The 24479-nt window shown below is 38.4% G+C and overlaps 1 protein-coding gene and 2 pseudogenes across 1 annotated transcript; 1 reads left to right on the top strand and 2 right to left on the bottom strand.

Moving 5' to 3' along the window:
• The first annotated feature begins 2280 nt into the window (after positions 1-2280).
• LOC143566334 (TMV resistance protein N-like) lies at positions 2281-10973 on the top strand (annotated as a pseudogene).
• A 1018-nt stretch (positions 10974-11991) lies between these two features.
• On the bottom strand, positions 11992-15144 carry LOC143566333 (folate transporter 1, chloroplastic-like; annotated as a pseudogene).
• Positions 15145-18938: 3794 nt separating this feature from the next.
• Positions 18939-19591, bottom strand: LOC143566323 (uncharacterized). The gene has a single exon (XM_077053061.1). It carries the CDS (start codon positions 19502-19504, stop codon positions 18950-18952), a length of 555 nt encoding a protein of 184 aa, XP_076909176.1. The 5' UTR covers positions 19505-19591; the 3' UTR covers positions 18939-18949.
• Between the last annotated feature and the right edge of the window lie 4888 nt (positions 19592-24479).

Raw genomic sequence — 24479 nt, 5'->3', positions numbered from 1 at the left:
TTTAAAAAGCCTTAATTTTTTGGGCCTTATGATTTGGTTGTGTAAAAAAAAGTTTTATATAAAAATATAGTCAAAATGCCTAAAGTGAGGTTAGAACCCATAACGTTTTGGTTGAAAGTCATACCCTTTACCACTAAACCAAGCTAGTAGTTGTGATATTAAGTTTAAACATTATATATACATATTGTTTTTTATTAAAATATATATATAATTTTTTTTTAAATAAAATCCGGGCCTATCGAGATGTCGGGCCGGGGTCCGTCGAGCACCCGGCCCTCCCTTATAGCCGGGTCTGTTCTTAAAGCATTTGCAATCATATAATAATGGATAATGTTGTTACTGGCATCCATACAGAAATAAGGGTCCAGTTTGACTAATAAACCATTAGTAAAATTACTGAGCTAATTAAACAACATTTAAGTGAAAAGTACATAGTTTAATGTTCAACATATATACCATATTGAGCACACCATTAAACCAGAATATGTACGACGTACACGTCCTTGATGTTGAGGAGTTCAAAGTTGTAATTTTGTGTTAACAACCTCAAAAGCAATGATTTGCTATTATAACAAGATAAAGTTGAGCACATTCAAATCTACCTCAACAATCAACATAGTCAAATTAAAAACAAATTAAGGCAAACAACATATATCAGAAGAACCTACTGCAACAAACTCACAAGTCCTCCTGCTTCCGCAGCTGAAGCGAGATGAATATACGTGCTTGTCTCGTCTTTGTTTTCCATATATCTTTGTTTGGCCATGTTACAGCTATAAACAAGAAATATATATGATATGCCAAGAAGTCGAATATGCATTAAGAAACATAAAAATCTTACAAATTAATGAAAATAATAATAGTAACGGTATGGACCATGTACTCAATCAATCGTGTTAAGAAAACTAATAATTGGATGATACACAGGGCCGCCCCATACTTATACTACGTACGTACACTGTACGCTCTCAGAACCACCGATGCTCCTTGTTTCAGTTTGACAACTATCTAAATTATATATGAGTTATTAAGTTTATAATTTTGGACCCACTTCTTTTACAAATCCCAACCTTGGATTTTTATTTTTTTTTTCTTGTATTCTTTTGGACTGCATCGTGATAAATAATAATACAAATAATAAACCAAGCAACTGATATGTCTGGGAAGCATCGCCTAAGTTTTATAATTGTTTGTGGCCGTCTCAAAACCGTTATAAATTCCGTTAAAAAAACCTTCTATGTAAGCTTGCATTGTATTTGACTCCATCGCCCCCTTGGCGGCATTCTGGTGACACAGTAGAAGCTCCTGCGAGACTTGTCCTACCTTTAATCAGCTTGTATTCGATCACAGGTTACTACTACCAACCTTGTGTCTCACTCTCTCTTTTTTATTTTTTTGAACGACGAGTTTCTTTTAATTTTTGTCCCCTTGCCCTGGAACGAAATAGATACCCGCATGCCAAGTATATATGGTTCGATCGATACTTTTGGTTCCATCATACCCTGATGAATCTTTATTAAACAACGTCATGAAACTCTGGCACCGCTGAAGAATTTGAAATCCATTTATTTATATAGTTATTAAACGAAGGATCGATTAAAGCTACTAGTTAACACTGGTTGGAAAAAGCTTGGTGAATATATTAAATATTAATCATTTTAGATGATCAATATTTATGTTGTCATGTTAATAGCAATTAGCAAATGCAATTTCCAAGCATTACAAAAGTTAAAATTCACAATAACACATAAAACTTTTGATAGATGTTGCATATACACCTAAGCTACAATTATAATGCTTGTTGGTGAGAAACTTCTTCGGTAAAGCAATTATGCCCCTTTTGGTTTTCCCGACTTTTTAGCTTCGGGTTCAAATTGCGTTTCTATGATAAAATGAAGCAACGTGTGATCTTTTTTTTTTCTTTTCAAAATGATGTTATTACGAGAATGCTTTAAAGAATGGTATTGATTTTTGGTCTCACTTTAGTTGTAACTGCGGTCTTAAACCATGGTTTGTGGTTTTCTGCCAAATCTCTAGTGGTGTATCAGGTCCAAATGATTGGAATAAGCAAAACGTACGTTTTCCTAAGCAGCGAAGTGGCACAATTTTATAGCAAATCATTTTTGAAAAAATTCTGCAACGTGTGTAGATTTTTAACTAGCTTGCTTTACGAGTAGAGATGTTAAGCTGACAAACTAGTGAATGCTACAACATAAGATTCCATATATAGATCTTCATTTACTTTGGTTTCTATTTATCATACAGATCCCAAATACATCAATGTCATCTTCATGGTTGTCTTCTCACTCCGTGCTTGCCTCTTCTTCTCGATCTTGTAAATATGATATATTTCTTAGTTTTAGAGGAGAAGATACTCGCAAGACCTTTGTAGATCATCTCTATTTTGCTCTTAAACAACACCTAGTCAGCATTTACAAGGACGATGAAACACTTCCTCGGGGTGAATCCATTCGTCTATCTCTCTTCAAGGCTATCGAGGAATCACGAATTGCTATCATAATATTCTCCAAAAACTATGCAAAATCTTCATGGTGTTTGGAAGAACTTGCACATAGAAATGTAAGGATGAGAAAGAGCTAATTGTTATGCCCATTTTCTATGATGTGGAACCCTCAGAATTGAGAAAACAAACCGAGGACTTCAGAAAAGCATTTTCTAAAGAAGAAGTAAAGAATATCAACAAAGCTCAGTTATGGAGAAACGCACTTGTTGATGCAAGTAACATTGCTGGATGGGATCCCACACAAATTGCCAGCGGGTAGCTTTTTCTTTCTTTTTTTTCATTTGAAATCTATATATATAGGATTAACGTACGTGTTTCTACAATGCAATTCTTATATATATCTATGTTGAAGGCATGAATCAAAAGTCATCAAAGAAATTGTCGAGACGATATTGGATAGATTGTCTCCCATTAATTCGAACGCTAGTGAAGATCTTGTTGGGATGACGACTCGCTTACAATATGTGAAATCACGTTTAGAAATTGGGGCAAGTGGTGTTCGCATGGTTGGGATATGGGGGGTTGGTGGTAGTGGCAAGACTACACTTGCGTCTTCTCTCTATATGGATATCTCTTGCTATTTTGAAGCTCACCATATTATTGAAAATATCCGGGAGGAATCAAACAAATATGGTTTAAAAAAATTGCAAGAAAATAGTTTATCAGCTTTTTCCAAAAAAACGGTGGAAGTACATAGTGTTGTGCAAGGAAAAAGCAAGATAAAAGGTATGTTACATTGTAGGAACGTGTTACCGATTCTTGATGATGTCAGTGATCTTGACCAACTAGATGCTTTAGCTGGATCAAATAATTGGTTTGGTAGTGGGAGCCGAATAGTAATCACAACTAGAGATGAACACTTACTAAGAGCCCACAAGGTAGATGAGGTCTGTCCTGTCACATTATTATCACACGGCGAGGCTGTCCAACTCTTTAATAGACATGCATACAATGAAAAAGACCGTGTAGAAGATTATGAGACGCTTTCATTACGTGTGGTTTCTTATGCTGCTGGGCTTCCATTAGCACTTAAAGTTTTAGGTAGTTTTTCTATATGACAAGTTAAAAGACATCCCAGATCTCAAGGTCATGGATATACTCAAAATCAGTTATGATGGACTTGAAACTTACCAGAAAGAGCTATTCTTGGATATTGCATGTTTCTTCAGATGGTGGATCATAGATGATGCAATGGAGAAACTTGAAGCTTGTGGTTACCATCCTAGAATAGGGATAAAGGTGTTGAGACAAAAAGCTCTCGTAACAATTGTGGGGGGTTATTTTGATATGCATGATCTCATTCAAGAAATGGGACGCTACATTGTTAGAGGAGAATATCCTAACAATCCCGAAAAACATAGCAGACTTTGGAAACATGAAGATATCAAGAACATGTGTTTTAGGGATGCTACAAAGATAAAGGTTAAGCTAACGTACTTTCTTTCAAAATATAACTTTTGTGAAATGAACATTACTCAACTTGTACATTTTTCCTTACATATTGCAGGAAAACAAAGTTGAGGTGATAGAATATCATGGTCATGATCATTCATCATGGTTTAGTAAATTTGTTTCAAATATGAAGAAACTAAGGCGACTTAGTGTAACTCTCTATGATGGTGACGAAAACGCCAACGGGCCTAAATTTCTTTCAAATGACTTGCAGTATATTTACTGGAGCAAGTATCCAGCAAGTCCATTCCCGAACAGTTTCCAACCAATAGAACTTGTTGTTCTGAAATTGAGTTTTAGCATGCAAAAAGAAGTTTGGAAGGGTTGCAAGGTAATTCAGCTGTTCATTTGATTATCATATAAATTTAGTGGTCTAAGACTAGTTTAGTGTCTTAACGGCTTAACTTTGTCCTAGATTTATGCAGACAACTCTTTTGTAGTTTCATTAGTTTGTGACTTTGTTTGCTTCATCTAACTTTGAAATATTCAAAAACAACCGTTCATTTCTTCGATTATGTTTTGAATTAATTTAGACCTCTTCTGAGAGGAAAACAGAAAAAAAATAATGGAAGCTAAAGCATCACCCGAGTATATAAGAAAAGGTAAATAAACAAATAAATAAACAGTTTGGCATCTTTTTGTTTGTGTTGTGTTGGCTCACTTTTGCTTTAAGCGATTTTTCTGTATCATACTAATTGCCATAAACTCTGATACTTTAGTGTCTACCGCATTTAAAAGTTCTTCAACTCTGTTCCATGAAGAAGCTACTCAACACACCTGATTTTGATGGACTCCTGTCTCTTCAAAAGTTGACACTCTATAACTGTGATGAGTTGGAAGAGATTCATCAGTCCCTTGGAAATCATACAAGTCTTGAATACATAAGTGTATCACGTTGTCTGAAGCTTAAAATGTTTCCAACTCTTATCCACTTGGAAAAACTCAAGGCTCTTGAAATAGAAGATTGTCATAAGCTTTTAGAGTTCCCAGAAATCCAAGCAAACATGAAAAGCCTGGTAAAGTTGTCATTGGTAGAGATTGGGTTAGAAGTATTGCCTTCATCAATCGGAGAAAGTTAAACTTGATAATTGTATATTGTATTTTTTTGAATGAGAGTACAAGATGAATATAGGGATATATAAAGGGATTACAACTGAAACCTACAGACTATCCATATCCCTTGACTCTACATATTCATTTTCCTTATGACTACACATATTCTGTCTAATATTCCCCCGCAAGCTAAGGCCGGGAAGCGACCTGTAGCTTGGATCTTAAGATATCAAAACGAAGTACTGGTAGTGGCTTTGTAAACACATCAGCAATCTGATCGGTGGTAGATATGAATTGAACCGATAGCCTCTTTGCAGCGACCTTCTCTCTGACAAAATGAAAATCAACTTCCACGTGCTTTGTGCGGGCATGAAACACAGGATTCGCTGATAAGTATGTTGCTCCAAGATTATCACACCATAGAACAGGTGTTGTGGCCATACGAACACGCAATTCTCGTAAGAGAGCTTCAAGCCATGTGAGTTCAACAACAGTGTCAGCAAGGGATTTATATTCAGATTCTGTTGAGGACCGAGATACAATCTCTTGTTTCTTTGCTGACCACGAAACAAGGTTTGAACCAAGGTAGATTGCATAGCCCCCGTGGATCGACGGTCATCAGGACATCCAGCCCAATCCGCATCAGAATAGGCATTAAGAACAGGAGAATGCGCATCAGTATAGGCGTGTAGAGTCGAGCTGGAATTCTGTGCAAGTAGAAGACCATAGTCAACAGTACCTTGTAAATATCGGAGAATTCGTTTGACGGCCGACCAGTGATCTTCGGCCGGAGAATGCATGAACTGGCACACTTTGTTAACCGCATAAGCGATGTCTGGACGTGAGAGTGTGGCATATTGAAGTGCACCAACAATCTGACGATATTTGACCGGATTCTTAAACGGAGGACTGTCACCAAGAGCCAAAGTGGCACTCGTAGCCATTGGTGTAGGCACCGGGCGAGCCTGTGAGAGACCCGCTTTGTGGATGGTCTCCAAAATGTATTTCTTTTGAGAAAGGAGAAGATCAGAACCGCAAGGAGCCACCTTGATCCCAAGAAAATAGGACAGAATACCCATGTCTTGGAGAGCAAATGTTTTGCTCAAGCTGTGAATAATACTATCAATGGCATGAGGATTATTACCTGTGAGAATGATGTCATCTACATAAACCAACATGTAGAGAAGAGTACCACCAGAGGCATAGATGAACAAAGAAGGGTCAGTTTTGGACCCCTGAAAACCCAAGGAATGTAGGGCTGTAGAAAGCCTGTGAAACCAAGCTCGCGGTGCCTGCTTGAGCCCATAGAGGGACTTATGAAGGAGGCAGACATGATCGGGCTTCTGTGGATTAGAGAATCCAGGAGGTTGCCTCAAATAAACGGTTTCATTCAAATCCCCATGTAAAAAAGCATTTTGGATATCCAACTGTTGTAGAGGGCATCTTTGAGAGACGACAAGAGAAAGCACAACCCTAACCGTTGTGAATTTGACAACAGGACTGAAAGTTTCATGATAGTCAATACCAGGTTGTTGATTGAACCCCTTGGAAACTAACCGAGCCTTGTATCGTGTGATAGCACCTGTTTTGTCTCGTTTGAGCCTGTAAACCCACTTACAATCAACCACGTTGGCATCCGGGACAGGTGGTACAAAAGACCAAGTTCCGGTTCGAAGCAAAGCAACATACTCCTCAGTCATGGCATTCCGCCAACGAGAATCTTTGTTGGCAATGGCAAAGGATGTGGGCTCGGTTTCAGGTGAAGTAGAGGCATGAAAATCATATGGATTGTATGGCACCCACTGTTTAGGATTAGGGCGAAGGTTAGAAGGTCGAGGGAGGGGTTGTGGAGTAGGGTCTGGTTGAGCTGGTTGTGTAGATGAAGAGGGAGATGCTTGGGCCGATTGTTGGAGTGGGCTGGGAACAAGAGACGAGGCGGGTATGTGATGGTCCGGTGAGGTAGGTGGCACCGTAGGTGTAGGTGAAGTAGGAGGAGGTGTTGGTGAAGGTGGAGGTGTAGGGGAAGATGATGGCAGATCATTAGCCGGCAGTTCTGTGACCGGATTAGTAGAAGGTGAAGGCGGGGTGGGGTAGGTGGATATATAAGGATCGGGTTGAGAAGTGGTAGGAGAATCAGGAGTGGATGGTGAGGTTTGACACGGAAAGTAGCGCTCATTGAAGCGCACATGGCGGGCAATGTAGATACGATCAGATGAGGGATCAAGGCACCTATAGCCATAATGTGATGGGCTATAGCCAAGAAAAATACAAGGTGAGGACCGAAAGTCCATTTTGTTCTTGTTGTATGGTCGGAGGTGGGGATAACATTGACACCCGAACACACGCAAAAAAGAGAAGTCAGGTTTGCGTTTAAAGAGGTGTTCAAAAGGTGAGAGGCGATCATTGTTTCGAGAGGGCATGCGGTTAAATAGATAAACAACGGTGTCAAATGCAAAGTGCCAAAAATGTTAGGGGACACAGGATTGAGCAAGAAGAGTGAGGCCAGTTTCAACTACATGTCGATGTCGTCGTTCGACAAGGCCGTTCTGTTCACTCGTGTGTGGACACGAGAGGCGGTGTAAGATGCCAATGGAGGAAAAGAAACCAGATAGATTCCGAAATTCACCCCCCAATCAGTTTGAACAGATTTAAGTTTGGTGTTAAATTGTCTCTCAGCTACAAGAACAAACTGTTTGAAAACTTCATATACATCAGATTTGTGTTTCAATGGAAAGAACCACGTGTAACGGGAAAAATCATCAACACACAACAGAAAATAATTTTAACCATCAGAAGAAGTAACAGGGGCAGGACCCCACACATCACAAAACAAAAGATCCAAGACATGAGTACTTTTAAAATTAGATGATGACAAATGAAGTTTGGATGATTTCCCAATGTGACAAGAATTACAAAAGGAATCAGAATGTTTATTTAAAACAGGAAGACAATAAGTAGATAGCATGGTCTTCAAAACTTGAGGATGAGGATGACCAAGCCGTTGATGCCATATGTTGGAGGAAGCACGAACAGCAGTGAAGGCAACTCTGGGAACAGTTTGAATTTGAGGAAGACGGATGGAGTAGAGCCCATGTTCACTTGGACCCGTGAGGAGGGTAGTGCGTGTCCTTCACAGCAAAAAAAGTAGAGTGAAATTCAAAGAAAACTTGATTATCATGGCAGAATTTTTGAACTGAAAGTAAATTTTGTTTGATTTGTGGGACATGAAGAATATTAGAAAGATTGAAAGATTTAGATGGTGAGTGAAAGGTGGTGGAACCAATGTGTAAGATGGGTAAGCCTTTACCATTACCAACATGTAAAAAATCCTCACCATAGTAGGGTTCTTGATTGTTGAAGGTAGATGTGTCTTGAGCAACGTGACTATTAGAGCCGGTGTCGGGCAGCCACGTGGTGGATGTTGAAGGGCGAAGATCAGCAAAGTTAGCAGATGGCTGCGGTGATCTTGGCCGGATGGTGGCAGGGTCCCGGTTGGGGCATTGAGAGGGAACATGCCCTATACCACAACGATTACAAGTTCCGTACACTGTATTTTGGTTGGATGCCCAACTGAATTGGTTGCGAGTGCCCCCAGAAGATTGATTGTTGAAAGATCCTCGTCCTCGACGGTTGTTGTTGAACCTGCAACCACGAGAATTTTGGGAACGAGAAGCAAAAAACGCCTGATTTGAAGGGTTATTTGGTTGTAAATTGAAACCAAGCTGAGTGGCTAACTGTTGGAGAGCCTGAAGAGCATCCGGCTGCTGTCCAACAGTAACAGAAGTTGCGGAAAGTGCCGGTTGGGAGCTGGTCACAGCCGTGAAAGCCTGAGCAGTTGGGACAGCAGGAAGAGACTTTTTGATCATGAACTCATAATCATGAACAAGTCCAAGAATCTCATTGAATTGAACAGGAGGTATACGGCCAAGAAAGGAGGGCTTAAGTCCATTGTATTATTCACGAAGCCCGGAGATAACAACCATCACAACATCTTTAGGTTTCATTGGCTCATTGATATTGGCAAGTGCATCAGCATATTCTTGCGCCCTTGTGAGGTATGCAGATGGAGTTTCATCACCTTTCATCTCTATCTTGAGAAGTTGTGCCTTCAAAGTGTATTCTCTTGATGCAGAGTGGGGCGCGTACGCACGTTCAAGAGATAACCATAGATCTCGAGAGGTGGTACCCTGAACATGAGAAAAGGTTGCCTCAGATATGGTTGATATAAGGATCATTCGGACGTGTGCGTCATTGTTTATCCATATTGGATAGTTTTGATTAGCAGCGGGGTCGGCTGGGGTTGTACTTTTATCAGAGGATGCAGTTGCAGCAGGAATGGTTGGCGATGGGCAGGGGATTGTACCATCGATGTAGCCAATGAGATTGTTTGTAACCAAAAACGGCTGAATCATTGTTTTCCAGAAACCGTAATTAGTAGGGGATAGGGTAAAGGCAAACTTGTGTGAGTTGTGTGATGTTTTCTCTGCTGTAGTAAAGGCTGTGATCATCGCCATGATTGTCGAAGACCGAAACAGCAGAAAGAGAGAAGAAGGATCGGAACAAGGCTGTAGCCTGCTAGGGTTTGTGTCAGCAGAGATGAAGCTTTGATACCAAGTTAAACTTGATAATTGTATAATGTATTTTTCTGAATGAGAGTACAAGATGAATATAGGGATATATAAAGGGATTACAACTGAAACCTACAGACTATCCATATCCCTTGACTCTACATATTCATTTTCCTTATGACTACACATATTCTGTCTAATAGAGAACGTTGTACCGGCCTATATTCCCTATGCTTGTTTTATTTATGGAACTTAAAGAGCATACAATTTAACTTTGATACCTTAAAACATCTAAAAGAGTTCAAATCAAAAGGATTAAAGCAACTAGAGAAAACAAGGGGTCGATTGATGTTCCGTCATTTTCCAAGAAGCTTACGAGAGTTGGATCTCAGTGCATGTAGTTTAAGAGATAGAGAAATCCCATCTGATATCGGTGACTTATATAACTTACAAGAGCTAAATCTAAGCTGGAATGATTTTTCACGATTAGATTTTAGCCTCTCAAGACTTGCTCGGCTCAAACTTCTCAACCTGTCACATTGCATATGGCTCGTGGAATTGCCCGAGCTCCCATCATGTTTAACTATTCTGAAAGCGGATGGTTGCATCTCGCTAGCAAAAGTTGGATATTTTCACAGAAACTGTAAAGGCTTATGTCAAGTCTCACTTACAGGAAGGAGGATGATATTTGATGGCTGCAAATTACTACAATCCATGATTGAGGTATGCATGACTCGCTTGCTCTCAATGAGTTTGACAGTTTGAATATCAATTATTTAAGCTTAATTCATATATACAAAGCATATTAATGGTAACTATAGAATAATGATATTTTGTTAATTAATTAGGGAAAGGTTATCGAAAATCACTCTATGATTCTCCAACTTGAAAATCTTGAGATTCCAAAGGAGTTTACACCGCCTCTGCTTAAAGGAAGCAGATGTAGGTTGCAACTTCCTGATAACTGGTGCAATGACTTTTCTGGATTCTTAATGTGCACTGTTTCGACAAATAATAACTACTTAAGTGATTTTTTTATGATAAGTATGAAACATGTGATGAGTGGTAGCGGCGATGATTCTCTTCATGCTACGGTTTGGGAGGAGAGTGGGAATGATAAGTATACATTGGTGTGGTATGTTTCATTTAGTTCATTGAGAAACACTGCATGGTGGGATCAAACACACAAAGCTCTTTCGTTTAACATCCACGATAATTACTGCAGTGCTTTTGGAGTTAGGCTTGTTGACAAGAAATGTACAAGCGGTCTATTGGATTCATCAATAAAGTCATATCGTAATTATACACCTCACATCGAGATTCAACATGATTCGGCGACTGCTTTAACAGTCTACTTAAATTTTTATGATCAATAACTTGTAAACATGAATTATATATGTCAAATTCAGAAAGGAAAACATAAAGATTAACTATCCAGAAATATTATTTTCCAACATTGCTTTGTGTTTGTTAGCAACAAATTTTTACAAAAATATGTGAAGCAGGTGCCAGTTTCAACCTATTTACTTACAAACGCGTAGATTTGAATAGTGTTTTTATCCTGAACGGTTCAAATAAAAAAATTTAGCTGAAAGAGGCGTATGACTGAAGTTTTTCAGAGTCTATGTTAACGCATAGGACCTTTGAAAATATTTTATCACAAGATATAGAATATGGTTGTAATGATGTTGTTTTTGTAGTCATTATAACCAACACATCAATGAGATTTAAAACGAAAGCCTCTATGGGTCAACTCAACCCAGTCCGTTTGAACCATTAGTACAAATGACCCGTTTCAACAAAAATCCCTTTTGATCCATCACAGCAACTCACCATGTCCTTACTTTATCAATGATTGTTCGAATCGGCTGTCATCACAAGATTAAAGGTACTCTATATAACCTTATAACTTATTTTGATGGTGTACGCAATACAATTCGGAACGAACAACGAGCCGGTCCAACTAGCCTGAGTTTGCAAGGGGTCAACCTACGAACTGACACCTTGGTCTGGTTCACGGTTAGTGGATTCAGGCCAAACAAAACGGTCGGATATTGTTGGTTGGTTCTTTTCTATTTTCATTTTTATCCACTCCTACCCACCAAAATTTACATTTAACTCGAAACAACCTGTCCGCTTAGATTAAAAGCCCGAATAAAGATTTTCACCTTGTATGTTCATCCTATCTGCATTCGAGACTTATTCCAAGCATGAATGGGCTCACCAAAGACCACTTTTTCCTGGTTTTAATCAGGTCAAAGGATCATAATGATCAAGAACACCATCAAATATTGAAAAAATGCATTATATTGAGTACACAAGTAAACATTTGGTTACATGCCATGCATACACATCTAAGATTTCATGTTAATTTATACCAAATTGATATATCAATCAGTCCCTCATCTTTGTCTGTTTGAGGAATTTAAGAACGTTTTCATACACGATGAAAGTTATAGAAGCTGCAGGAAGCGTTTTGAGAAGGTTTGCTGTAAAGCCTCCATAAAAGCCTTTAATACCCTCCAACCTAAACAAGTATGAACTAATTATCAGTTTATTAAATCAGAATAAAACTTTTAATTTTAGCCCGAGACACTCACCGAGCTGTTTTCTCCAAGGCCTGCCCACTACTGTGTATCTTGAAACCCCATACTTATTCGGTCGCTGCTACACTTCAAAAAATAAAATCTTAGATACCCGCATTTTCATTTTCAAAACCGTGTAAAACATTTTTAGAATAATTTAAGAAGTAGTTGAATAATGAAGTAGAAAACACATAGATTTAAACGTTTGCGTTACCTGTAGTCGAGCACGAATGACCTGATAAAGTTAACATGTAACATATGAAGAACAATTAGAAAGTTTAGAGTTGTAAACAATAAGAAATTTAAGCTATGTGATAGTTCCTAATTATGCCTTTAAATGAACCAAACATTCATTTGGTTGGAAGTTCGTTTATTTTATAAACGAACGGATATGATCAAAACTAATGGTTCATTTCGTTAAACGAGCGAACATGAACACGTGTCTCATTCGTTCATTTAAGCTCGTTTATGTTCGTTTGTTTACATTCATCTATTTTCTTTGGCTTACATTTGTTTAAGTTCATTCGTTTATATACATATCAAAAGGTCATAGGCTCATCACATTTTAGTCAAGTGTCGTGAAATTAAAATATCAGATATTACATATTAGTCTAGTTTTATTAATTTTTAGGCTCAACAAATGATGCTCAAGTTAACTTAGAGTTAGTATTCGCTTGGTCATGCTCGTTCTTTTATGTTCATGAACCGGTAGTTTATACAATTAACAAACAAACATAAACAAACACGAACACACTCTTTTTCTAAACGAGCAAACATGAAAACTGTGTCCGTTCGGCTCCTTTACAGGCTTATTCTTAATCCCACCTGGAACGGATATGTTGCAAGTATGGCAGCCAGTTTAGAAGAAGCTCCTAAAGTTGCATAATCAACTGTAGTCTGCAAGGAAAATTTAACTAGATTATCAGTAGAAAAAGGTACCAGATATACATATTCAATATTATTGAAGTTCGAGAAATCATTCACCGGATGAACTTACCAATAATTTAGAACTTTTAGCAACGGACGGGTTTTGTTTATGCCTAAAATCAATTATAAGTTTACGAAGCTCCTCGTATGCTGTAAACTGAATGGCACCATGAGTGACCTGCAAGAGAAATAGCACAAGCAGATTACACACACACATAAACAAGAGAATGTAACATGTCTCGTATAACACATTGACAGAAATAACGATACCAAATCTAACCAGAAAAAGTCCAGGTAAAAGCCCTTTGTATAACGCCCTCCATCCTTCATCTCTCAATATTGTTTTCAAAGCATCTGCAATCATATAATGGATAATATTATGGTCCAGTTTGTGACAAATGAAATGAAAAACGAGAAATCGAGCGCACCATTAAAACCAGAATATGGAGGGCCCTGATGTTGAGGATTTTGAAGTTGTAATCTTGTTTTAACAACCCAAATAGGATTGGTAAGAAGACATACCTGAAAAAGTAATCATTTTTATATTATAACAAGATAAAGATGAAACGCAACAAACTCACGAGTCCTCCTGCTTCTGCAGCCGAAGCAAGATGAATATATGTGCTTGACTTGTCTTTATTTGCCATATATCTTTGTTTGGCAGTGTTATAGCTATAAACAGGAAATACGATTGTTAAGAAGTAAAAGCATAAACATCTTGAAAATATAACAAACAGTATTGACTCGTCTAAGTTAGTTACGGGCTCATACTTCACTTACAAGTAGAAGTATAGACCCCATGAGATAGTTGAACCTAAGACTGCAGGATTAAAGCCGGCATATAACCCTCTCAGACCCTGTAAAAATGCATACTGTTTAATAACAAATATAACACTTGAATGACTTCAAAATTTAGATTGATCAATTAGAGATGCGCGTTGACAGTCGTAATCGAATCTGTTCATTGAATCCAAGATTTGAATATTTGAGACTAGAATGTTAAAGAGCATATTATTCTTCTTGTATATGCAGGGGCATTTATGTCCTTCTGATATACTAGTTTGTTAGAGTTTGCTACACTTTGTATCTATTGTTCCCTTTCTTCATGCTCATGTATAGGCCTAACAAGGCGAATGTTTGGTGAACTGCTTGTGAACCGTTGGGTGAAGTTCGTTTATTTAATAAACGAACAAACACAAACAAAATTTTTTTGTTGGTTTAATAAAACGGACGAACACGAACACCACATTTCGTTTGTTCAATATGTTCATGATTATGTTCTTTTATTTGCATTCGTTCGTTCACTTGTGTCTGTTCGTTTATGGTCGTTTAAGTATTTAACTATGTAATTTTATAGATTTTAAAAACAAATAAATATGTTAAGTAAATAAGAACCCATATACGTTAATTATTTACTTAAAGTTTTATATTTGTCATTTGTGTTCATTTATGTATGTTTGTGTTCGTTTACGTTTGTTCATATACGCTCGTTAATTTTTGTTTATTCAATTGTGCTCAATTATGCCCGTTTATATTTTTAACGAACGAACATAAAGAAACATTTACACGCTCATATTCTAAACGAACGGACATAAGCACACATATTTGTTCGATTAACTGCCCATGTTCGTGTTTGTTCATTTCGTATAATAGGAAGCATTGCATTGTATGCATTCATGAATTCAACATACAAGATATTACAATATATATTAACATATTAATCAACGAGGATATATATGTTTTACGGACCTCTAAACGACCGATGGTGAAGAGAGCATGAGGAGTGTGTTTGTAGCTGGGAAGGTTAGGATTCCGACCATCATAAACTTTAGAATGGACAAATAAAATCTAAATCAACCACTAATAAATAAAGGAAATAACTAACAAGATGAATTATTATTATTATTATTATTAATTAAGACCTTGGAATCTGGTACGGACAACATCAAGGGGATGAGAAAAGGTGACAGTAGCAAGTCCGGCGACGGAGCCCGCCACCCGCGTTCTCCCATTTCCATTCCAACGTCGTCGTCATTGTTGTTTACTTTTGCCGTCAACCGTTACGTTCGTTGCATGCATCCATGCATTTGGGTCACACCCATCTTGCTGTTATGTAACGGTATTTAATTTAGGAAAATCATATGATAGATTGCATCATATCATATCAAATCATATATATCATATATTACTAACAAGGTAACATCATGTTCGTTACCGTACCCAAAAACAAAATTGACAGATGTCCAAAATAATATTGTCACTTGTATAGCTTATGATAAAATAAAAATATTTAAGTAAAACATGTACTTGGTAGGTGTAAAACCCATGTGATATGGCTACAAGTCAATGCGAATGTGATGGTATCATGTTATGGCACTAAAACAAAACGAAAAATTAATTCGTCAACATCAAAATACAACACTTTAACTTGTTTAAAGAAATGTGCATTATGGTAGCGAATCGACACGAATTTGGTCGGTACAGACAAAAAATCGTAAAATATAAATTAATAAATCCCCCCCCCCCCCCAACCCCACCACAACACGTGACACCACCATAGCCTGCCACATGGTCCAAACAAACAAGGATCTCTTTTGTGGCACCGACCATGTACTTTAATCTTGTAGATACAATTAAGCTCTTTTGAGTGGTGCCTTGAGTCAAGTATTTTGGCTAGGGCTGTTCACGAGTCGAGCCCGAGTCGAGCCAGGGTGGTTTCGAGCTTGGGCTTGAAATTAAACGAGGCATCTCAGCTAAGGCTTTAGCTTGATTTTGAAGCTAAACAAGATTTAAATCGAGCCAACGAGCCGAGCCATGATCGAGCCGAGCTTGATTACAAAAATGAGCCAACTTAACTCAGAATGTTTCAAATCAAGTATTTTAGCTAGTTTTATTCGAGCGAGCCACGAGCCCGAGCTTCGAGCTTTTTGAACAGCCCTAATTTTGGTGAATAAATTTGTCAAATTCTTGCTAGAACAAACTTTTTGGATGATGATACCTTCACTTGTTATACAATATGCTTGGCTCGCTCGCCTTTGATGTACCATTTGTAGAATAGTGAGCCCGAGGAACCAAAGATTTATATTTAGTAGAATAGGCTTTGCGATTCAAAGGGGATAGCGTCACAGCTTGTTGCTCGCTTACCCGTTATCCAGATGTAGCTCGGTTGGTGTTTATAATAAATAAATTATTTGTTAAGTAGCGATTCATGTTACATTGAATGTGTTGTATTACATTCAATGATCAAATATATTCTTGACTAGTTATATGATCGTGGAGAATTTTGCATGGTAAGATGATGTGTTTGTTACCAAATGCTACAAATTTGAAATGCTTCCACTTGTGACTAGAAGGTTGAGGATTAAACATACACACTGCATATATGTTACCAACCAAACCTGTTTTCGATATCGATACTATATCCAACATGATAAGTATAGTTTTTACTACGCTTTCGCAAACACCTATTTAAATCCAACATGTTTTACGCCTACATTTGTATAGACTATAGATCAAAATTATTTGACCAAGGGTGTGTTTTAAACCATGATTGTTGCCTGTTAGTTAAATCAAGTTGCTAACACTAGTAAAAAGACAAATGTACTAAAATGTTAAAACGATAGATTTTAAACAAATTAGACCAAAAGTAGCAACAATTATAAAAAAAGCTTCAGATGATCAATCCATATTTCCAGGTACAAAACTGTTCAAAAATCTGCAACATAACGCGAGGAACATCACCTGCACTTCGTTACAATTATTCTGGAGGGGGCGACTAACCTCCGAAATAAATCATCGTAAAAGAAGACCATGATAATTCCTACAATAAAAACTTACGAGCTTACATGATGCTTTTCGCACATATAAATTTGACTAAATGCTTCTATAAAGAGAAAAAACGCGTATGTGAATCTGACAGGAGCTATGTTTGAAGATGAGGATAAGCATGCAAATGAAAACTTGCATTGTTGACAAAAAAAAGCTTGCATATGAAACAAAGTAATTTCTGTTAATAACATGTAAAATGGTTAACGGTTAGTTTGGTTTTAAAAGGCGTGAAGGTCCTCAAAGCCGAGGCACGAGGCAAAAGAACTAGCCTCACGTACACGATACGACCTGGCCGTTAAATGACTCTTAAAATTAAAATAATATATATATAGATATATATATAGTGGCACTTGAGGCATCTTGTGTAAAGAGTAGTGTTCAGGGTGTAAGGAGGTGAGAATTATGACCCGTTATAGGTAATGGCATACAGGTCAACTTGGATAGTCGAATAATATTTTATCTTAAGTATAACGAAAGAAGGTCAACTTAATCGGGATACCCCAAAGTATATTCAAATGAATAAACATCTCGTAACAGTATGGTTTTCCAATCATATTCAACATAACAAATCAACATAGAACTCAACTAAAAATACAAAGCAATAGGTCAACCCATTCCACTCAAACACACACTAAAAAAGTACCATGTTCTACCCTAATCTTGTTATCGAGCACGATACCTTTTTTTACCATAACCATGAGTACCACTAAAGAATCATCAACAAGAAAAATGCACATTGGGACCGCTATAGAACATAAAAACCGACCATATTGTTAACTGAATTATAGATACAAAGAAAACATATATGAAATCGCCTTGAACATTATACAAAAGCACTAGTAAAATTATCAAACCTCAACTTATCATAATAACGTGGGTTAATAAGTCTTTAACATACCAAAAAACCATGGATTCATTTCAAAACCCTAAAACTAAAAGTATTCACGGTCTGATTTTGACAATAATCCTAAACCGAACCGTCAACTACAATTTCAGAAAATATCCGATCAAAAACCGACCGGGTTGGGTAAAATCCTATCAATGAATTCATTTCAAAACCCTAAAGACTAAAATTAGGAGTGTGCACAATCCAGTTTTAACAAAATTCTAGACTAAACCGTTAACATATATCCAATCAAACCGGTGGGGTTGAGTAGAAAACCTCTAAACCGACTATTGCATAATGTAATCCCAATCATCACAACTCTTTCAAACAACTCAAATAGTCAAATCCCACATAAACATGATACTTCAAAACCAAAAATAACAAAATTACCGCATTCCGGTTTTGACAAAAATTCTAGGCTGAACAAGTAACTACAGTCTTGGGAATCGACAAACGAAACCGGCCAGGTTTGGTGGGTGGGTGAGCATGTGTTTGGCAATTTAACAGTTCTGTTTGGGCGGTTTGAACTCCTTTTTTTTACTTTTTGAATCATTCATTTGTATTAAAAGTTTAAAAAATGATAAAGATGCTTCATGAATATAATAGACATGCATAATTGCAAACTCTAAAAATAAAAAATAGCAATAACAAGAATAAAAAAAATTTGATTCAAATCCAAAAAGTTAAGACCAAGTGACCAAGTGAGGGTGGTCTTCCAGTAACGAGTGCGAGGCCTATTTTCCAACCATTCAAACCACATCTTCCGTATTTTTACAAATATATGTATATTAAAAAACATTTTTTTTAGTTAAACCATTACGCATTTTTCACAAAAAAGTTAGTGAGAGGCCTATGCATATGTGGCAGTGACGTGGCGGAGCATTTTTCCCTTTTTAGTTAAACCGCTACATATAGCCTAAACACTCTTACCCCCCAAAGCTAAACAGTCACCCTTACACCAAACACTATGGGCGCGGTGGGCAGTTCGGTTGGTTTACGAGAGCACCCGAACCTAAAACTACACACAACTATAAAACCTATGATGCAGCAATGTATCAACAAGATAGTTCTACTGTAATCCCAATTATCACATATCTTTCAAACAACATAATATAATATTATTACCTCATTCCATGACAACTTTGGCCCCGAGCGCCTTCATCTTCTCGATAATCTTCTCCGCCTCTTCTTTCGGCACGCCTTTCTTCAACATGGTCGGAGCTTTCTCCACCAAATCTTTCGCCTCCTTCAAACCCAAATCCGTAAACGTTCTCACCTCCTTAATAATCTTAATCTTCGACCCAGAATCAAACCCACCTTCAAGCTTCAAATCAAACGCCGTCTTCTCGGCCTTCACTTCACCACCTTTCGCCGCCGCACCACCACCACCGCCGGATCTTACTCCGACCTTCATCCCCGGCATCATCACCGCCATTACCGGCATCTCGTTTATACCCATCTTCTTCCGCATTACTTCCGTCAAATCGGCTGATTCAAGAAGCGTTAGATTCATTAACTCGTTGACGATTTCGGAAACCCGATTGGATGGTGTTGGATTTGATTGTTGGGTGTTTGGATTCGAACATAATTGACGGATTGTACGGAAATTGGGTTCGATTAAATTGGGGGTTTTGAGTGATGAGTGAAAGTGGGTGATACGGTGGAAGATGTGTTTGTTCATGATTGGTGTGTGATCATGGAAGATGGTGATCGGAAATGAATTAAGGGTTTTAGAGGGTGACGGCGATAGGGTTTCAAGGTTATAAAAAGTTTAAGGGTGAGTTTTGGACTTGGGATAAAGACTAGGGATGTTTGCGTACTTTTACCAGGACTGTTACTAAGGCTATGCGTAGTGGAGAGGCTACAAATTGGGGCGTTTTGCGCCGTGTGGCGCCCAGTCAGCAAGGGGTGAGAATTTATTTTTAAGGTGTAATGGTGTAGGGGCTACAATAGTAATATAATATATATATATATACATATATATATCTCTTACACACAAATATATGTAATAATAATAAAAACAACACAACACAACAAACATGCAGGGCGAGAAATAGTTACCGCCCCTGCCCCTTTTCGCCCCAATATCGCGGGGGGGGGGGGGGTGTTTTTCTAGTTTGTCGCCCCTTTTTGCCCAAATTACCGTCCCACTACACTCAGCCTAATAAGAAGCCAGACAGTTCAAAAACAAAGTCGAGTGAGCAATAACCGGACTGCTAACTGAAAACCAACGAAATTGAACTGAAATTAACCAAAAGTCGGTTATCAGTTAAATTTGGTATCATTGGTTAACTGAAATGAAGTATTCATAGTTTCATATATTTCTAGCTTTTTACCTTCATTTCATGTATTTTATGTTGGAAAATTGAATTTTAATAATCTCAAGTTAGAAAATAGTTGTCACCCGGTCCCAACTTTCAAGCTATTTATTTTCATTGGATCTCCGTTATAAAAAAGTTAACAGTGTTATGTTTTTTACAAATTTCAAATTGATGTTTTAAGGCTTTTGATTAGAATGAGAATATGAATCAATTGATGTAAAACTTAACTCGAAATGGTGTTTCAAACAACTTGATTTTTGTTAATTAAAATTTTAAACACCGGAATTGAAGCATCCTTTAGTCGTTTGGACCACCGTTTCGAGTTATGTTTTAAATCAATCGATTCGTATTCTCATTCCGATCAAAAGCCCTAAAACATCAATCTGAAACTTGGAAAAAAAAACTTAACGCCGTTAAGTTTTTTTAACGGATGTCCAATGAAAAAAAATAGTGTGAAAGTTGGGACCGGTGACAAGTACTTTCTAAGTGAGGGTTATTATCGGTCAATTGCATTAAGTTAGGGATTATTAAAATCCGATTTGCCTTTTATGTTTTATATTTCCATTTCATGTATTTATATCTCCACTTTATGTATTTCAAAGTAAAAAATTTGCACCTTAAATATGATGTTGGATATTAACCAAACCGAACCAAAATTTATAACATTAACCGAATAAATCGAACCAATTAACCAAAAACTGATAGGTTAATTTGGTAATTGAACTAAACCATGCACATGAGTCTCGGACCATGAATGAGTTTAAAGCCAAGCCACCATCCTACAATCCCTATTCACATACCACGTATATAGAAATCTTTAACATGATAAGGTTGGTTTGTCTTCTCACGCACATTATTGTTCCTGAAATGCCAAATCACCTAGAAGGTTGTCATAACTCGTAACAATGGCATGTAACATTCATTTCTACTCTTAATTACTCTTAAATATGTTTACAATATAGCTTTTTAATACTTTTGTGTTATGATGCTAAAAAAAATTCTTACCTTTTGTTATGTTATTAATTATGATTCCTTGTGTCACAGACTTTATGATTTATGGGTGGCATACGCTTCATGACAAGAAAGGTTTTTGAAGTTGAGGGTCTCAATGAGAACAATCCATCTAACTCATAGCTAGAAACTCTTTTACCAATTTATTAAGTTTTCTTTATTTAAAAACAAACAAAAGTAGTAAACCATAATATTTGATTTTTAACATAAAAGAATGTTTATTTTATAGGAGACAAACTATAACTATTATTAGTTTATCTAAGTTAGAAATAACCTTAATCTTAAGCAAAGGTATGTTATAATTTTGAAGAACGGATTTGTGGAGATTGCCGACATAGTTTAGTATACTTGTTACTTAAGTGTCCTTCAATTCAATGTTAGTTAAACCTGCCACATACTTGTCACACCCACATAGGGGTTGCAATAACGTTAAAATCAATGTACAGTCAGACGCTTTTGGTCCATAGCATTTTAATTTTTAATACAACTTATAATATGATATAGTAAATGGTTTGAAAACAGAATCGTTTATTACTTGGATAGTTGGACCAGTCTTAATTACCGTTTGAATAGGACTAAATAACATTATCATGTGATTATTAATTTTAGAAAGAGTTACTAAGGTTTAACGTTTAATAGTAACAATATAAGTGTATATTAAGAGATTGCTAGATAACGAGATATCAGATGATGTCCTTACCATTCCAAGGTGTTGGAGTATTTATAGCCGAAGGTAGGTTTCCTAGAAGGTACAGCCGGCTGAATAGTATTCCTGTTCTACCAACAGTGGGCTACGCACAAGCCATGCTGGTTGGTGGATAGACTGCGGCCGACAGTGACAAGGTCGGCTGTATACTGTTCCTTTACTGCCGGCTATGCACTGTTCCACCAACTGTAGGCTGCGCACGTCCCACAGTAAGGGTTGGTGAGTAGGCAGCGGCTAATAGTGACAAACAGTACTAGAGGGTGGACCTCCTCGTACTGTTGTCGGTGAGCTGTCACCCTGTGATTGGTTCATGGGCGTCTGGCCAGATCGTCTGTTTTGCCCATACCTTGGTAGGTATAGTACAAAAGATCTTCCAGAAGCATACGGACTGGCTCATTTAGGCGGGAGTATTCCCGCCTTGCTCACTCCTTCAGGTGACTACTGAAGTAGCAAGAGTTAGTGCCTTGTGCGTGTAGCCTTGCTATCAGTGCGGGTAGCCTTCCCTGATGGCTTGTATCCGCAGCTGGGGGACAGGCGGAGTACTTCACCATTGGGAGGCTTTTCCTGCGGGAACAGCTTGCGTACTGCGCGTAAGGACGTCACGTCTCTGAGCATGGTGGGTCCTGCGGATCCAGTTGGTTTCTGCGCAGACGTCTCTCTTCAAGGTGAGTCCTGCGGGTCCAACTGGGCTCTGCTGGGACCTACCTCTTCAAGTCCCCCCAGTCCAATGTTCTTCTCATGAATGTTTAATAAAGTGAGGTGAACTTTTGGACTAAGCAAAGGGTTTTGAAAAGGGTTTAGTTTTAAGGTTTTCCATGGGGATTCTTCCCGCGGAAGTCCTAATGTCACTTGCAGAAATTCCCGACTTTCCTGCTTGATCTTTGGGTATGATGCGGGTAGGTCTGTAACCTCCTCGCAAGTCAGGAGCGTTGAGTCCCACTTGTGTGGATTCTCCATGAGGTTTTGGTAATTTTGAACATAGTGATCAATTATGTTAAAACCACCAATTCCATCTCGGAGCTTCAAACAATGTAGTTCTCGACGTTCCCGCTATGCGGGGATGTTATTCCCGTTTCCGCAAGCGTGGCCCAGAAGATCCTTCCTGGTTTGAATTCCCTGCGGAGTGCTAAGTATGTGAAGGGTTTTGCCTTGACACTGTACCCGCACTCGTCTTACGGTTACTTTACTTCCAAGGTATTTCTGGCGTCAATTCCCTGCGGGTGCTAAGTATGTGAAGGGTTTTGCCTTAACACTGTACCCGCACCTGTCTTACAGTTACTTGGTTGCCAAGGTAAGGGGTATTTTCCCGCTTACTTTTGAATTTTTTTTTTTTTTTGAAATTTTTGAAATTCGAAGAGTTGGTGAAAGGATAAGAACAGTCCAAACTGCTGAAACGTCGTGCGACGGTTTCTTCTGACTGTGTCAGGACGTGCAGGAAGTTATGGTGACGTGACAGTACCTGGTCATTCCAGACGCTTTTTTCAGGCGCGTGGGCGCGATTTTTCGGGCGCGTAGCCGCGAAATTAATGGTACGCGTCCTTTCAACAGCTGTTGCCAGCTTGCTTTTTGCCACGTGTCATAGTTTCATTGCACCTGCGATTTCTCTCGCTTCCGCATTAAATTCATCGCATTAATTGCGATTAGTATATAAAGGGGGAGAGGGCTCTTTGTAATCTACACTTTCACTTCTCTCTTCATCTTCCAAACGATTTCCGGCGAATACTCATCTTTTCAGTCGACCATTCTCTTGAAATCGTTTTCTTCTTTCATATCTGCAAGATGTCGTCTCACGATCTTGAGGCTACAGCCCAGGAGGCTGGGGTGTACGCCGATGACAAGAGTACTGCTGGCGAGTGCCAGTGTGCTCTGCCTGTCGATCTATATCAGTACATCGTCAGGAAGTTCATGCTCGAGTCTCTCGAGCCTGAGTTTCCTGAACCCCACCAGACGGTGTATGTGACACCCGGTAAATTCCCAATCCCTTAAACTAAGTAATCAACCTAATAATTAGGTGATTGTAAATATTATGCGCGCCATATAGAATCAGCGCGGGCATTTGTTATGTTCGCCCTGCGCGAGCGCGCTATGTTAGAATCAGCGCGGGCATTTGTTATGTTTGCCCTGCGCGAGCGCGCCATGTTAGTCAGCGCGTGCATTTGTTATGTTTGCCCTGCGCGAGCGCGCCATGTTAGTCAGCGCGTGCATTTGTTATGTGCAACCTGCGCGAGCGCACCATGTTAAGAACCAGCGTGAGCATATGTTATATGCGCCATGCGCGAATGTTTTGGATTTATGTTTTCATGTAACTTAACGTTATGTTGTCTATGGGTTGACCATCCCGCATGATGCTAAGGCGGGTGCATCCTAAATCGTTTATGCGCGTGCGGAAGGGAACTAACCTCCCCGCATGGCGGGAACATTGAGAGCTAGTTTGTCTGAAGCTCCAAGATGGAATTGACTTCAACATGACTGATCACTATGTTGAAATACCAAGCCCACCTGGAGAATCTACAAATGAAACTCAATATCCCTAACTGCGAGAAGGTTACGCACCTACCCGCAGCAAAGAAATGTCCTTCACGCAGAAAGCTATGCGCACAAAGTGATGCGCACAGAAC

The sequence above is a fragment of the Bidens hawaiensis genome, unplaced genomic scaffold, assembly GCF_021521415.1.
Source record: "Bidens hawaiensis isolate Kalapana, Puna unplaced genomic scaffold, B.hawaiensis_p1.1 tig00022872_1, whole genome shotgun sequence".
In the NCBI taxonomy this organism is placed as follows: domain Eukaryota; kingdom Viridiplantae; phylum Streptophyta; class Magnoliopsida; order Asterales; family Asteraceae; genus Bidens; species Bidens hawaiensis.
This window is presented reverse-complemented; position numbering and strand designations above follow the sequence as displayed.